The following is a 17,755-nucleotide window of genomic DNA, read 5'->3' as shown; positions in this document are numbered from 1 at the left end:
GGGAGGTTATGCCTTATGCCAAAAGGGTATTCCCCTTCCTAGCAGCTGGAACATCTAACTGCTACAGCACAGTAAATAACATAATAACCAGAATGCCAAGCGGGTATCCCCTTCTAGCAGCTGGAACATCTAACTGCTACAGCACAGTAAATAACATAAATAACCAGAATACCAAGCGGGTATTCCCTTCTAGCAGCTGGAACATCTAACTGCTACAGCACAGTAAATAACATAATAACCAGAATGCCAAGCGGGTATTCCCCTTCTAGCAGCTGGAACATCTAACTGCTACAGCACAGTAAACACATAATAACCAGAGCAAAAAGTCCATTGCAAATTTCTAACAGCTAATTTGTGGACAGGCCACAACGCAGCTCAAAGGGAATCGTCTGAGAACACCTAAACACAAAAGTGCTTTGAGGAGCTTCTTTCTGATATTCAAATGCAGTCTGAAGTGAGTACAAACAGCAGTAAGACAACGATTAAATCCATAACTCGGCGCATTAAAAAAATGAGCGAGATAATGAGAGAGTACAGCTCCATGGGTGGCAGTCAACATTAACAGCACTAGCTAGCTACCCCTCATGGCAGGCAAGGTGTGGGTGGTGTGGTGTTGGTGTGTTTGTGTTGTGGTTGTGGTTGTGTTGTGTTGTGGTGTGGTGTGGTGTGGTGTGTTGTAGTGTAGTGTAGGGCTCCAGAGTGACGCAGCGGTCTAAGGCACTACATTGCAGTGCTAGAGGCGTCACTACAGACCATGGTTCGATTCCAGGCTGTATCACAACTGGGCCATGATTGGGAGTCCCATAGGCCGGACACAATTGGCCCAGCTTCGTCCGTTTGGCCGGGGGGGGTTAGCTGTCATTGTAAATAAGAATATGTCCTTAACTGATTTGCCTAGTTACATAAAACGTGTAGTGAGACATAACTGTGAAAAAAGCAAATAACTCACGGAATTAAGACAGAGAGGGTCTCAGGAATCTTTGAGATTCATACAATCATAGAACATCCTGACATGTACACAGAGAGGTCAAACTGGATCTAGGCGGTTGGGCCGTGAGTCTGTGAACCATAACCTGCACTCATTAATGAATGGCTTAATCAGGAAGGAAAACAGAGTGAAGGAAATGAGAGACAGGGTAGTAGAGACAAGAAGTCAGGGTGAAGGAGAGGGAGAGAAGAGATGGAGAGGGGGGAGGGAGGAGGGGGAGGAGGGAGGGAGGGAGGGAGAAGAAAGAAAGAAGGAAAGAAGGAAAGAGAGAGAGAGGGAGGAGAGGGAGGGAGGGAGAAAGAAGGAAAGAGAGAGAGAGGGGAGGGAGAGGGAGGAGAGAGAGAAATAAGGAAAGAAAGAGAGAAGAGACAAGCAGGGAAAAAAGGAGCAAAGAGAAGGTAAGGGAAGAAAAGAGAGAGAAAGAGCTTTAGAGTGGGAGAGGGAACACAACAAATAGTGCTCTGTTTTGGCTAATGGAGAGCAATTAGTAACTGGTCCACTCCACCAACGGAAACAAGCCACTCGCACATCCTTCTAATAGCCTACCGGTACCTGTCCTGGCAATGAAAAACCTCGTAGAAGTGGGCCACGCTGCTCTCCAGTCCAGTGGACTAAGGTACCGACCCAACCCAGCCTTCCACTCCAATCCCTTAGTACAGAGGGCCTCATGCGAGACACAGGGACTGTTGTCAAGGCGTATAGTACAAGCATCCCACTGTGCTCCATCTCACATACTCTAAGTTCCTGCCAGATCCACCATGGAGACGGGAGTAAAAATAGTGACTGTTTCCTGTTCTCCCACCTCTCAGTGTTCTACACAGAGTACAGGCAGTGCTATAGTGGTCCACAGTAGTCAATCACTCAGACATAGACCTGAAATTGGACTTTTGTCTTGCAGTTTGTGAGCTCTGTATTAACAATGAAGAAGGAAAATTGCTGAGCGTTTCTCAAAATCTCATTTTCTGTCCTTCCTCAATGTACCCTCCTCTCAAATCTTCTCCTCCATCTCCCACTCATTAATCTGACTCCCTCTCCCTCCCTCCATCTCCCACTATTAATCTGACTTCCTCCCTCCCTCCATCTCCACTATAATCTGATCCCTACTCTCCTCCCTCCTCTCACTCTTTCTCTCCATCTCCCACTATTCATCTGACTCCCTTCCCTCCCTCCTCTCCACTCTTCTCTTCCATCTCCAACTATTCAGCTGACTCCCTCCCTCCTCCCTCCCTCCTCTGCACTTCTCTACTATCCCATTCTCCCACTATTCATTTTCATCTACTCCTCCCTCCTCCTCTTTCTCTCCATCTCCCACCATTCATCGACTCCTCCTCCCCTCCTCCCCTCGCTTCTCCTCCATCTCCACTATTCATCTGACCTCCCTCCCTCCCCCCTCCTCCCCCTCCTCTCCATTCTCGCTTCCTCCTCTCCATCTCCCACTATTCATCCTAACTTCTCTTTCCCCTCCTCCTCCATCTCCCACCTATTCTCTGACTCCCTCCCTCCCTCCCTCTTCTTCCATCTCCCACTATTCATCTGGACCTCCCTCCCTCCCTCTCCTCGCTTCTCTCCATCTCCCACTATTCATCTGACTTCCTCCCTCCCTCCCACTTCTCCCACTATTCATCTGACTCCCTCCCTCCTCCTCCCTCCTCTCTCTTCTACTCCATCTCCCCTATTCATCTGACTCCCTCCTCCCTCCCTCCTCTCTCGCTTTCTCTCTCCATCTCCCACTATTCATTCTGACTCTCTCCCTCTCCTCCATCTCCCACTATTCATCTGACTCCCTCCCTCCTCCTCTCTCTCGCTTTCTCTCCATCTCCCACTATTCATCTGACTTCTCCCTCCCTCCATCTTTCTCCCACTATTCATTCTGGACTCCCTCCTTCCCTCCTCTCTCGCTTTCCTCCCATCCCCACTATCATCTGACTCCCTCCCTCCCTCTTCTCCCATCTCCCACTATTCATCTGACTCCTCTCCTCCCTCCTCTCTCGCTTTCTCGCCATCTCCCACTAGTCATCTGACTCCCTCCCTCCCTCTTCTCTCCATCTCCCACTATTCATCTGACTTCCTCCCTCCCCGCCCTCCTCTCGTTCTCTCCATTCCACTATTCATCGACTCCATCCCTCCCCCTCCCTCATCTCCTCTTCCTCTTTCACGTTCCGTCTTTGTTGGAGTTCCTGAACCAGGTACAGCCGGGTCTGTTATTACCCCAATTCCCATACACACAGCTGGGGCTGTGGCTGCTGGCTGCTCCATGCAGAGTAAACTACAGTAGCAGAGAGATTATGATGGAGGGTGATTAGTGTAATGGAGGCTGTGGACCTCTGGACTTTGACGGACCTCCAGAACCATAGAAATAGAATCCATTAAGAATGGATAATAAAATCCCTGGATGTCCAGAACAGAGCTACCAGAACTCACTGTCATGACACAATGTAGCTTCCCTCTCTCCCTCCCCTCCTCTCTCTCCCTCTACTCTCCCCTCCCCTCTCCCCCTCCCTCTCCCACCACTCCCAGCTCCCTTCTCTCCTCCCTCTCCCCCTCCCTCTCCCACCACTCTTCTCTTCCTCCCTCTCTCCCCCTCCCTCTCCCACCCACTCCCAGTCCCCTTCTCTTCCCCCCCCCCCCTCTCCCACCGCTCCCAATCCACCTCTCTTCCTTGGTTTTTGAGCAGACCTGTTTAATAGTGGGAACCAAGATTAGGCTCTAATAATACGCGCTGTATGAGTTCTAGCAGAGGAAGCTGCATGTGGGGCTGTCATGTCATGCGCTTACACAAAACACTTCTTCCCATAAAGTCAATGGTTCACTATACTTTGTCAAAAGAATGGTGAAAACATGGTGAATTATTTTCTGTACAATGTTCAATTGCTGTATATACATTGAAAGAAGATCTTCTGTACTTTTGTATACTTTTTAGACAGTAGTCTCTGATAATTAAAACGTCACATAATGCAGATACGTGCACGCCGTCATTGCTCTCTCTCTCTCTGCTCTCTGCTGTGTGTGCATCTTGCTAGCTGTCACTCATATGGCAAGGGGCTGAATTCATTGGCTGGAACTCAAAATGTTAGGGGGCGGGCCCACGTGTGAAGAAAAAGTAGGGAAATGACGCTGTACAGCTTCCAGTAAACAGTTCCTTTCAAACAAGGGATTTAGTGGCTACCTGAGGTAAGACAGTAATTCTGCTCATAGATAATACATGTATGAACTACACATTGGACACTTCCAACCCAAAGCATCGAGGGCTCAGACAAACAGACTCCTAAAAGCTTCAATCCCCTGGCCATAAGACTGTTAAATGGCTAACAACTACTGCTCTCTCTCTCTCCCAACAGACTATCCACACGGACTCTATGTCCATCCACAGGTCACCAACACACTCAGACATAATCTACGCTGCTGCTACAATGATTATTGATTAGATGTTATTACTGAATTACACTGCTGTCCATTGATTATTGATTAGATGTATTACTGAATACACTGCTGTCCCATTGATTATTGATTAGATGTATTACTGAATTACACTGCTGTCCATTGATTATTGATTAGATGTATTACTGAATTACACTGCTGTCCATATTATTTGATTAGATGTATTACTGAATTACACACTGCTCATTGATTTATTGATTAGATGTATATTGAATTACACTGCTGTTCATGATTATTGATTTAGATGTATTACATGAATTACACTGCTGTCCAATGATTAATGATATTTATCCTGCTACTGGTCACTATTACTCCTGTGTTACACCCTACTGGAACTCAAGACTCCTTCTCTCCCAATTCATTGTGACTAGCAGCCCAACTCAAGCGGTTCCCCAGGATGGATGGTGATCAGGAAGTGTGTGGGCTTAGCCATGTGGTGGACCATGTCTCCAGCCGAGACGTGAATGTTTTTTTCCTGTTCAGATGCCATTACTCAAGCCAAGAGACAGACAGGGGGTTCCCTTAAGACTGGTAGTTCAGTTATCACTGTGGTGAAAACATGGCTCTACATTTCCTGTAACAGACAGATTGACAGGATGAATGACATGTTGAATAAATGTACTTAAATATATTTAATAGCAACACGCTTGACATAACCTCTCTCTCTCTCTCTCTCTCCCTCTCCCTCTCTCCCTCTCGATCTCACTCTCTCTCTTTCTCTCTCTCTCTCTCTCTCTCTCTCCCTCTCTCTTTCTCGTTTTGTCTTCAGGAAAGCCTGATGTCTTCATTCAACTGGACCTCGAGGCAGAATTCCATTTCACTCATCTAATCATGACCTTCAAGGTGAGACACGCCACGGAGCACTTAAAGTAGTAACCTTTAGAACTGTGTTAAATGTATGCATCGTATGGAAATGCTCTGTGTCTTCATCAAATGTGTCTACACACATCTCATCTCATTCCTCTACTGTCACACAGACGTTTCGCCCAGCAGCCATGGTGATTGAGCGATCGGCAGATTTTGGACGTAACTGGCAGGTGTACCGCTACTTTGCCTACGACTGTGCCTCGGTCTTCCCCGGGATATCCAAAGGTCCCCTGCGCAAGGTGGATGATGTCACCTGTGAGTCCCGCTACTCTGACATCGAGCCATCCACAGAGGGAGAGGTGAGTCTGATTGGCTATAGATATAGAGAGTCACTATTACTAGTGTTCTATAGTAATATAAGTATACTGTAATATATGGCATTTAGTAGACGCCTTTATTCAAAGCGACTTAGTCATGGGTGCATACATTTTGCGAAAAGGTGACCCCAGGAATCGAACCCACAATCCTGGCCTTACAAGCACCATTCTCTACCAACTGAGCCTTACAGGATATACAGTATATATTAATATATCCATAAATGTAGATGTCATTCAACCACCTGTCGTGTCCCTCGTCTTCCTCCAGGCCATCTACAGGGTTTTGGACCCTGCCATTCGCATTGAGGACCCCTACAGCCCCAACATTCAGAGTAAGAGACCGTCAGCAGTCACTACAACTGGCAACCGCTTACTCCATGTAAAGCCAAACTCACATAGCCTATACTAGGGCTCTCCAACCCTGTTCCTGGAGAGCTACCGTCCTGTAGGTTTTCTCTCCAACCCTCCTCTAGCGYACCTGATTCCAATAATTAGCTGGTTGATAAGCTGAATCAGGTTAGTTACAACTGGGGTTGGACTGAAAACCTACAGGAGAGTCGGCTCTCCAGGAACAGGGTTGAAGAGCCATGGTGTGAACCTACAGGAGGGTAGCTCTCCAGGAACAGGGTTGGAGAGCCCTGGTGTGAACCTACAGGAGGGTAGCTCTCCAGGAACAGGGTTGGAAAACCCTGGCCTACATGATACAGCAACTGCTACCCTGCCATATGCTAATATCAATCAGCCATGCTCATACAATCCCTAAACATAATGGACCATGACAGGTTGCTCTGCTCTCTGATCTGAGGTCTGACGCCTTGTCTACTATGGGAAAGTAGCGGAATGTAAAAAACAGCTGCTGTCTCTCCCCCACACAAGCTGTCCCTTATGTTTTGACTGGCATGGCTTCACTGTTTTCCCAGGAACAAGAGCAGCCTTTCCTAAGTAGTGCCAGGGGATGTTCTGTTCTTAAGAGTCTTAATAAAACCAAGGTACAGGTTGACCCTGACCCTTTAACTGGATGTGTTTCCACGTTGCCCAGACGGAGACACTCTGAATGAGTAGCTAGCACACTGCCAAGCTCATTAATAATCTCCACTTGTTTAAGGGAACTTGAGTTTAAGTCACTCATTAGCTCTCCCTTATGGTACATATTTATGGTAACTCTTTGGCGATATCGGCTTTAGCTCCAGTTTGACAGAGAGAGAGAGAGAGAGAGACACACATTTTTAGAGCGTTCAGTGATTTAAAGTGCTGAAACCTGATGTGTTCCTGCTGTAATGGAAACGGTGGGATCTGCTAGCGTGCCACAGAATATCAACACGGAAGGAGGATGTCATAGAGGAGAGAGGAGGGCGATATGAAGCCTGACTGTCAGGAGTGGTATACAGTTACAGAATGCATATGGTTTAGTTTGAGCACTTCCCATGCAGAGATCCTCCACAGCAAGATAGCTTAAAGAGGATCGAGGTAATCCTGTCAGTGATGTTGGGGGAGCTATGTGCAGAAGGTACATTAGTTGGTTAATAATAACAATGAAATTACTTTAGCAGTGGCCTGACTGATACTCATAAGAGTCGAACATGGCTTGTTGTGGTCCTGGCAAAAGCCTGATATTCCACAAAGTCCTGTGGAACTGATTGAAGGGAGTGGTGTTTTGCCTRTCAAGRTCCAGAGAACAGACCTCTTCTGTGTGTGAGAAAGGATACGCTCAGATAGGCCAGGAGCACTGATAGGAGCACTGATAGGAGCACTGATAGGAGCACTGATAGGAGCACTGGTAGGAGCACTGATAGGAGCACTGATAGGAGCACTGATAGGAGCACTGGTAGGAGCACTGATAGAAGCACTGATAGGAGCACTGGTAGGAGCACTGATAGGAGCACTGATAGGAGCACTGATAGGAGCACTGATAGGAGCACTGATAGGAGCACTGATAGGAGCACTAATAGGAGCACTGATAGGAACACTGATAGGAGCAGTGATAGGAGCACTGATAGGAGCACTGATAGGAGCACTGATAGGAGCACTGGATTTGAGTCTGCCCCTCTCGCCTCTCTCTCGTTTTCAGTGTAGTTGAATGTAACAGAGTAACTCTACACTAAGCTCTCTCTGTTCTTCTTTTACTTTCGTTCATGAAACAGTGACTGTTGAACTGTATGGTAGTCAAATAGAGGGAGGTAATGGAAGTAGCCACACAAAGAATACTAAAATGTATTTCGTCAGAGTATAGTGAAGGTAGCCGCCTCAAAACACAGCTTTTTAGCTTAGAGGTGTGAATATTGTGACTTCTTTCAACATTATAAATCTCCCCGTTGTGACATCATTACTTCCAACTTCCATCCACTGTAAATGCAACAATGCAACTTTGACACAAATCAGTTACTTTGACCACTTTCCGAACAAGTTAGACAAAAAATGTAGAGGGTATGACATCTTTGTTCTCTTCTCTGCTATTTTAATCTGGAATCGGAACAGAAATATATTGTACAGATCTAACGATATACAGCTGTTTAAGTAATCACATCAACAACTTTTCGTCTTAAGTTTTTCAAACAACTGCCGTTTTGACCACCTTCTGGAGAAAAAATAACAGAAGTATCTACTACCAATCAAGAGGTACGGCTATTTTAGGAACCACATCAACTCATTTAGCTAACTTCCCACTGTTGAATTAACTGCCATGGAACTTTTMAGGACTTTCAAATTCTAAGCATGAGAGAATGAGTAAACATTGTGACTTTTGACGCTAAACAGCTACCTTGRCCACTTTTCTCAACAAAAACTTAACCGGTATGGCACCTTGGTCTACTTTTCTGATATTCAAATCTGATATGAGAACAGCAATAGCTACTCCCAATGATTCCACAGACACAGACACCATCAACACCTTCAACCATACAGCTCATTCCTTTATCATACCAATCAGTCCAACTTAACCTCGTTGTATCCCTTCATCCCTCCATCCATTACATCTTCCATGCCTGTATCATTCATTTATTTATTTATCCATTTATTTATCTATCTAGTCATACCTTTATTTTAACAGATTTATCCTTTGGTATTGGTATTTTATTAAGATTTGATTATGGTTGAAGTAAGGGATAACGTTTTTTWAAATTCATTTTAAACTTCACCAATGTCTCCTTGTATTCTGTCCTCTATTTTTACAGCTTACTGTGGTATTTTAGTAGGAGACTGTATACAAGTGTAGTAGGCTAGTCTGAGTGTAATTATTTGGGATGAAATATGTGTTCTAACGGCCCAACAATCCAAATTAAGAAGGTTGATAGTGTCGTCTATCAACGTAATCAGACCAATTATTTTACTACTTTTAACATTGACTATATTAACTTCTTGGGCTTAAATAAAACATTTTAAACTTCTTCCACTACCACAAAAAAATACTTGTAAAAAGCAAGTCCCGCCAATTTTTATTCACGGGAAATTACCATCTAGTTTATGTTTAAACGCTAAGTTGAAGTGGAGAGAGAAGGAGAGAGAGGAAAGGTGAAATATCTGTCGATGTACCCTTGAGTAAGGCACTTCACCTRCRTTTGTTCCAGGGGTGCCGTACTACTATGGCTAACCCTGTAACACAACACATTTCACTGTACTTATCCGKTGTACTGTATGTGACAATAAAACATAYATMTTTTTTTATCCATAACCATGCACTGAAACACTGCCTGTAACACTCAGAAACTGACGCTCAGGGCTGTCATAATTGATGGTATAATTGATGGTTTAGCGGGAGCCTTTCCTTTGGCTTTGAAGGATAGGAATTAGGATGTTCATAAAGCTTGTTGGATACCTCCTAATCTGTMTGTCTCGCCCCTCCCCCTTCCTCTCTTCTCCTCCTCTGCCTGCATCGTGTAGATCAGCTGAAGATCACTAACCTGCGTGTGAACTTCACCAAGCTGCACACCCTGGGTGACAACCTGCTGGACTCCCGYGTGGAGATCAAGGAGAAGTACTACTACGCCATGTACGAGCTGATCATCCGCGGCAACTGCTTCTGCTATGGCCACGCCTCCGAGTGTGCCCCCATCGATGGGATCAAGGATGAGGAGGGCATGGTGAGTAAATGAAGGAACACAGCACTGCCCCCGTGTTGTATGGAAGAAGACCTACCCTATAAAGATTGCTGTTGTCTGAAAACAGAGGTAACTATGCAAAGGGAGTTAGAATGGGAGGGWTTGTTTAGGATTCTCTGGGACCAATTCAGCTTCTCTGTCTCTCAGGTCCATGGGAGGGTTTGTTTAGGATTNCTCTGACAGCCTCCTTCAGTGATTATTAAAGCAGTTGTATTCTGAGACAGACAGTATACTACCTTTGGGAAACAGATGTTTTAGACGGTACTGTGTTGAGATAGAGAGAGAGGGAGAGAGAGAGGGGGAGAGAGAAAAAAGAGAGAGGAGAGAGAGAGGAAGAAGAGAAGAGAAGAGAAAGAGAGAGAGAATAGAGGAGAGGAGAGAGAGAGAGAGAGAGAAAAAGAGACAGAGAAAAAAAGAGACAGAGACAGACAGAGACCATGAGAAGCCCATAATTTAAGCCACAGAGGATCAATAGTTTTTTTTTTAAATAGCCTAGCTGTGGATTGTAGCTCAATAACAAGAGGTAGCTTACAGTCAGGAACGCGCGGCAAATCTGTCAGTGGGAAAAACAGCACGCAGACAAAAACAGGCCTTTCGCAATATTTCAAATACAATCGAATACAATGTCTCCTGCTGAAAACACTCTGCTGTAGGCTCCCAACATATTACATCAACTTCCAAATATTGTTTTACAAAAGAGAGAGAGAAGCTTTTGGCACGAGCCCATCGACCATCACCAGCCAGTGAGCTGTGCATCATGGGGGATGAGTCAGTGAAACTGGAAGGCATTATTAGGACTATCATTTCCTCCTCGTATTGTAACCTACGACGTGTCTCCACACACCGAGGCCTGGGCTGGTGATGGATTCAAGACTAGGTGGTTTTCATTGATCTCAGATTCTCAGTTAGTCAGTGTCGTAGTGGCCTGCCGTTTACATCATTTGTGCTGTATAAAAAAAAAAAATATTCTGGCAAAGTCTCCAGTCATGTAAATAGATGTAAAATGTAATGCGTTTATAAAAGGCCAACATTTCCCCCGGACCCTCGGCTACTAAACATGTTCCCCGGACCCCAGGCTACTAAACATGTTCCCCGGACCCCAGGCTACTAAACATGTTCCCTGTGTGTGCACCTTGTGTACGTGCCTCTACTGCTTTATGCCACAACGCAGATGTGATGATGTGCATTAAATGCTTTATTATACAGGTGATTTTTCTCTCCTGCGTTCTGCCACCTCAGAACTCCCCAGGACAACCCCCTCTAGCACTCACTTTCTTTGTTCTGGCGCCTCCCAATATACAAATTAAGCACTGGTCTGAAGATATTATTTTCAACAAAAAAAAAGAAAAAGTTATTTATGTGATTTTGAAGGAAAACTGTTAAGCACAAAGATGTCATCAGGAAGGAAGCGTTGAGTTTCAACTAAACACAGGACTGATTATCATTGTAGTTTCTGTAGAAGAAAACAAACTCAGTTGTTGTAACACTATGATGTAGAACTGAGCATTAAAATGTTTGGTTTTTTTAAATTACATTTTATATTGGCATGATTTGGATTTATTTTATACAGATGTTATAATTATTTTCGATCCTACATAGCGATTGAAGGGTCTGTGTTAAGTAGGAAAAAGGTATTCAGTMATGATTTATTTTGTTACGTTTTGAGGCAGATTGGTGCTGAAATGCTAAATATATCCTGTTGCATGTGGTGTAGAATGAAGAAGCTGTACGTGTCACACGGTCACAAACAACGTCCTCCATTTTGGACGTTCAGAATACGGAAAAATATCTGCTCCCATCATTCCAATGGAAATGCTCTGTTTTGKAAATGCTCTGATAATGCTGATAAATGCTCTGTTTTGTTTTTTGGGGGGATAACTCGATAACGCYATAGCTGCATGCTAATCATGAAACTAATTCATCGTTTTAGTTGTTAGGCTGAGTGAAATGTTGGACTTTTAGGTATATCTGTAAATACAACAGTAGAGCACATAACAATAGGTTTATTTGGGGGGGAAACTAATTTGTTTCATTATTTAGTAGCAATAAACATCTTCAAGCTCCTATTTGGTGAACAGCATGAGCTGGTGCCTCGATTGTAAACACAGAACCATGTCGACCCTTTTTTGTTCAGACAGAGTGATTTCATCATTCAGGCGCTAATTTCTAGTTTGTTACTGAACAGTTGAGTTACTTAATTCCCAATGTGTCTGGTTTTACTTAATCCCAATGTGTCTGGTTTACTTAATCCAATGTGTCTGGTTTTACTTAATCCAATGTGTCTGGTTTTACTTAATCCCAATGTGTCTGCGTTTTACTTAATCCCAAGTGTCTGGTTTTACTAATCCCAATGTGTCTGGTTTTACTTAATCCCAATGTGTCTGGTTTTACTTAATCCCAATGTGTCTGGTTTACTTAATCCCAATGTGTCTGGTTTTACTTAATCCCAATTGTGTTTCTGGTTTTACGTTAATCATCCCAATGTGTCTGTTTTACTTAATCCCAATGTGTCTGGTTTACTTAATCCCAATGTGTCTGGTTTTACTTAATCCAATTGTCTGTTTTACTTAATCCCAATGTGTCTGTTTTACTAATCCCAATGTTCTGGTTTACGTAATCCCAATGTGTTCTGTTACTCATTTCATACACCCAATGTGTCTGGTCTAATGTCTAGGTTGCTTCATACCAGAAACACTGTTATCCTTTATTGGGGACGTGCGGTTGACAACACTCAAGTTCATTCTACAAACAAATCTCCAAAACAGATTATTATTGTTATTTTTTTGTTGTGTTGTACTTTATGAACTTTACTAGCTTACTTTTATGTAAAAACCATGATCGACGTTATGTTTGGGAGATACACTCCAACACAGAACACTACACAGGTCCCAGACTCTGTTTGTGCTTTAGCCATAATGGCACGGCCATATCGATAGTCAGAGAGTAGGCTAAAGGACATACAGATCTGGGACCAGGCTATAAACAAAACACATCGCCTGCGCTTCCAATTGCATCCTATTCCTTATTTAGTACACTACTTCAGAGACCTCTGGGCCACGTCAAAAGTAAGTAGCCTTGCACGAGCTTGAACCGACTCATAGGATCAGAGCCAATCTCGTTTCTGTAGTGAGACACTTGAGTACAGTAACACCCCCTGGACAGGACACTTAGTCTATCTCCTGTTACTGTAGTGAGACAGCCTTGATGTACCAGACGCACCCCTGCACAGGACACTAGTCATCTCCTGTTCTGTAGTGAGGCAGCTGATGTACAGTACACCCCTGACAGACACTAGTCTATCTCCTGTTACCTTAGTGAGAGCTTGATGTACAGTAACCCCCTAACAGGAGACTAGTCTATCTCCGTTTCTTAGTGAGCAGGATGTACGCAGTACCACCCCCTCAGCCAGGCTTCAGCCAGGACTCAGCCAGGACTCAGCCCAAGACTCAGCCAAGGACTCAGCCAGGACTCAGGAGAAGTAAACAAGAGCTGTGTCCCTGTCTGCTGCCTGGTGAGGGGTTGTCTGTCATAGTGATGGCACGATGTGGTCTCTCTCTTGTCCTCTCTCTCTCTCTATCTATACACTATATATATATATATCATATATAACCCTCTCTCGCTCTCCATTTCTCTACTATACCCTCTCGCTCTATATTAAATACAGTAATTTATACACTGCTCCAAAACCGCCATTAAAAAACAGACTACGGTTTGCAACTGCACATGGACAAAGGTCATACTTTTTAGGAAGAAAAGTTCCTCTGTCTGATGAAACAAAAAATAGAACTCGTTTGCCATAATGACCATCGTTATGTTTGGAGGAAAAAGGGGAGGCTTGCAAGCCGAAGAACACCATCCTAACCGTGAAGCACGGGTGCAGCATCATGTTGTGGGTGCTTCTGCAGGAGGGACTGGTGCCACTTCACAAATAACGATAGCGTCATTGAGGCACGGAAAAACATTATGTGGATATATTGAAGCAAACTCTCAAGACATCAGTCAAGGAAGTGAAAGCATTGTCCAAATGGGTCTTTCGCAACATGGACAAATGACCGCCAAGCATACTTCGCAAGTTGTGGGCAAAATGGGCTTAAGTCACAAAAGTCAAGGTAATGTGGAGTGTGGCCAGCGCACAAAGGCCCTGACCTCAATCCTATAGAACATTTTGCGGCAGAACTGAAAAAGTGTGTGCGAGCAAGAAGGCGCTACAAAACCTGAACTCACGTAGCACAGCTTGCTGTACAGGAGGAATGCGGCCAATAAATGTACCCAAAGCTTCATTTGTGGGAAGCTTGTGAGAGGGCTTACCCGAACACGTTTTGACCGCAAGTTAAACAAGCATTTAAAGGGCAATGCTACGCAAAACCACCAATTGAGTTCTGACCCACTGGGATTGATGAAAGAAATAAAGCTGAAATAAATTATTCTCTCTAGTTCATTATTCGGACATTTCACATGCTTAAAATAAAAGTGTATCCTAACTGACCTAAGGCTTGCGGAATTTTTACTAAGATTAAATGTCAGAATCACTGTGAAAAACTGAGTTTAAATGTATTTGGCTAAGATGTATGTAAACTTCCTGACTTCAAAACTGTAATATAGATATAAATACCCTCTCTACTTCTCTCGCTCTACTCTCTCTCTCTATACCCCTCTCTCTCTCTCTCTCTCGCGCTCTCTCTCTCTCTTGCTATATATACCCCTATCGCTCTCTCTCTCTCCTCTCACTCCTCTCTCTCTCTAACCCTCCTCTCTCTCGCTCTCTCTCCTCTCTCTCTCTCTCCTCTCCTCTCCTCTCACTCTCCTCTCTCTCTCCTCACTCTCTCTAAAATAATATCTCCAGACAGTAAAAACCCCTTTATGTGCCAGATGGAGGCATCTCTTCTCAATCCAATGATATGGGACTGACATCTGTAACCCAGTCTGCTGCCCAGTCTGTACCCAGTCGGTGCCCAGTCTGTGCCCAGTCTTGCCCAGTCTGTACCGCAGTTCTGTGCCCAGTCTGTAACCCAGTCTGTACCCAGTCGGTGCCCAGTCTGTGCCCAGTCTGTGCCCAGGTCTGTACCCAGTCTGTACCCAGTCTTTGTGCCCAGTCTGCTACCCAGTCTGTACCCAGTCCTGTGCCCAGTCTGTGCCCAGTCTGTACCCAGTCTGTTTGCCCAGTTGTACCCAGTCGCTACCCGAGTCTGTAACCCATCTGTTACCCAGTCGTTGGCCCAGTCTACCCGTCGTACCCAGTCTGTTGCCCAGTCTGCTGCCCAGTCTGTACCCCAGTCTGTACCCAGTCCTGCTGGCCCAGTCTGTACCCAGTCTGTACCCAGTCTGTGCCCAGTTCTGGGCCCAGTCTGTACCCAGTCTGTACCCGTCTGTACCCAGTCGGTGCCCAGTCTGTACCCAGTCTGTACCAGTCTGTACCCAGTCTGTGCCCATCTGTACCCAGTCGGTACCCAGTATGTACCCAGTCTGTTACCCATCTGTGCCCAGTCTGTGCCCAGTCTGCTACCCAGTATGACCCAGTCTGTACCCAGCTGTGCCCAGTCTGTTGCCCAGTCTGTACCCAGTCTGTGCGCCAGATCTGTACCCAGTATGTACCCAGTCTGTACCCAGTCTGTACCCAGTCTGTACCCAGGTCTGTGCCCATCGTGCCCAGTCTGTGCCCAGTCTGTACCCAGTCTGTGCCCAGTCTGTACCCAGTATGACCCAGTCGTACCCAGCTGTGCCCAGTCTGACCCAGTATGTACCCAGTCTTGTACCCAGTCTGTACCCAGTCTGTACCCAGTCTTGTACCCAGTCTGTGCCCAGTGCTTGTACCCAGTATGTACCCAGTCGTGTACCCAGTAGTGTACCAGTCTGCACCCAGTCTGTACCCAGTCTGTTACCCCAGTTTGTGACCCAGTCTTGCCCAGTTCTGCTACCCAGTATGTACCCAGTCTGTACCAGTCTGTACCCAGTCTGTACCCAGTCTGTGCCCATCTGCTGCCCAGATCTGTACCAGTCTGTACCAGTCTGTACCCAGTCTGTACCCAGTGACTCTCAGCTTAAATAGCTGTGATGTCCACAGTGCTCCCTCATGACCGACTAGCTCTGCATCAGAATCATTGACTGCTGGCCAGTCAAGCCACACACCTCTCTGAAAGCTGCGATACCTAAAACCCTTCAACTCTCTCTCTCTCTCTCCCGCCGGCCCTTCAGCCCCTTACTCGTTTATCCCATCCAATCTCTCTCTCTCCCCCGCCCTTCAGCCCCTTTGCTCTGATGTCTTCATCCATCTCTCTCCTCTCCGCCGCCCTCAGCCCCTTACTCGTGCTCATCCATCCATCTCTCTCTTCTCTCCGCCGCCCTTCAGCCCCTTGCTCTTACGCCCGTCCTCTCCATCCCCTCTCTCCGTCTATCGCCCATCCCTCTCTCCGTCTATCCCCGTCCCTCTGCTCCGTCTATCCCCGTCGCCTCTCTCCGTCTATCCCCGTTCCCTTCTCTCCGTCTATCCGCCGTCCCTGTCTCCGTCGTAATCCCCGTCCCTCTCTCCGTCGATCCCGTCCCTCTCTCCTGTCTATCCCCGCTCCCTCTCCTCCGTCTAGCCCCGTCCCTCTCTCCGTCTATCCCCGCCCTCTCTTTCCGTCTATCCCCATTCCTCGCTCCGTCTAACCCCAGCCCTTCTCTAAGGTCTCAGCGTCTGTGTGCGTAGCCTGGCCGTTTGCACTGCGGGCTGCTATGACCAATAAGTGTGATAAAGGAAATCTTGTTGGAATCCCACTGCCCTTATGGAGAGTGAAAGCATAACATTTGGAGAGGGTTATCAGACAGATTGAGCCTGATCGTTTTCCAGCAACCTCCTGCTGTGAACGGAGACTGCCTGCGCGGTGCAAGGTAAGACGTTAGATTGGAGAACACATTCCTGGCTTCCATTTAACAGAGGAGAGTCATATGGAACCAGTCTTACCTCTCTATGTGGTCTAAGAAGTCACATTCCAGATTTAAAGGCGTTTTTTTTTAGCAAATGGAGGGAAGAAAATAATCTAATGTATTATAGCAACCATCAGACTAAATTATGCTGTGTCCTGTACTGTCATACCATCAGAAATACAGATTATTACTAATTATGACTGTTTCCTGTACTGTCATACATCAGGGAAATACATATTATAATAATTATGACTTGTTTCCCTGTACTATCATACATCAGAAATACATATTATAATCTAATTATGACTGCGTTCCTGCTACTTATCAACATCAGGAAAATACATATTATAATAATTATGACTGTACCTGTACTGTCATACATCAGAAATACAGTTAATAATAATTATGACTGTTTCCTGACTGTTCATTACATCAGACAAGACAATTATACTAATTATGACTTGTTTCCTGTACTGTCATAACATCAGGAAATTACAGATATCATAAATATGACTGTTCGCGTACTTCATACATCAGGAAAATACAGATATAAATTATTGACTGCTTTCCTGTACTGTCATTACATCAGGAAATACAGATTATAATAAATTATGACTGTTGCCTGTACTTCAACATCAGGAATACATATTATAAGAATTATTACTGGTCCTGTTACGGTCATACATCAGGAAATACATATTATAAATAAATATGACTGTTTACCTGTATCTGTCATACATCAGGAAATACAGATATAATAATAGGGACTGGTTTCCTGTACCTGTCATACCATCAGGAAATACAGATTATAATAATTTATGACTGTTTCCATGTACTGTCATACATCAGGAGAATACAGATTATAATAATTATGACTGTGTCCGGTGTACTTTCATACATCAGGAAATACAGATATAATAATTATGACTGTTTCCTGTACTGTCATACATCAGGAAAGATATTTATAATAATTATTTACGTGTCCTGTACTTGTCATACATCAGAAATACATATTATTAATAAATTATGACTGTTTCCTGTACTGTCATACATCAGGAAATACAGATTTATAATAATTATGACTGTTTTCCTGTACTGTACATACATCAGAAATAACAGATGTATAAAATTATGACTGTATTCTCTTC

At 44.8% G+C, this 17,755-nt stretch overlaps 1 protein-coding gene across 1 annotated transcript in view; it reads left to right on the top strand.

The window, feature by feature from the left end:
- The window catches only part of LOC112073450 (laminin subunit beta-1-like), a 39,587-nt gene extending 29,876 nt beyond the window's left edge, over positions 1-9,711 (top strand). The window contains exons 5-8 of the mRNA XM_024140740.2: positions 5,196-5,269; positions 5,404-5,592; positions 5,879-5,942; positions 9,487-9,711. Of these exons, the coding sequence (XP_023996508.2) occupies positions 5,258-5,269; positions 5,404-5,592; positions 5,879-5,942; positions 9,487-9,698 (477 nt within the window). The 5' untranslated portion in view covers positions 5,196-5,257 and the 3' untranslated portion in view covers positions 9,699-9,711. The remainder of the gene's footprint in view (positions 1-5,195; positions 5,270-5,403; positions 5,593-5,878; positions 5,943-9,486) is intronic.
- The last annotated feature ends 8,044 nt before the right edge of the window (positions 9,712-17,755 follow it).

This window comes from Salvelinus sp. IW2-2015, unplaced genomic scaffold, assembly GCF_002910315.2.
Source record: "Salvelinus sp. IW2-2015 unplaced genomic scaffold, ASM291031v2 Un_scaffold2265, whole genome shotgun sequence".
Classification (NCBI taxonomy): domain Eukaryota; kingdom Metazoa; phylum Chordata; class Actinopteri; order Salmoniformes; family Salmonidae; genus Salvelinus; species Salvelinus sp. IW2-2015.
This window is presented reverse-complemented; position numbering and strand designations above follow the sequence as displayed.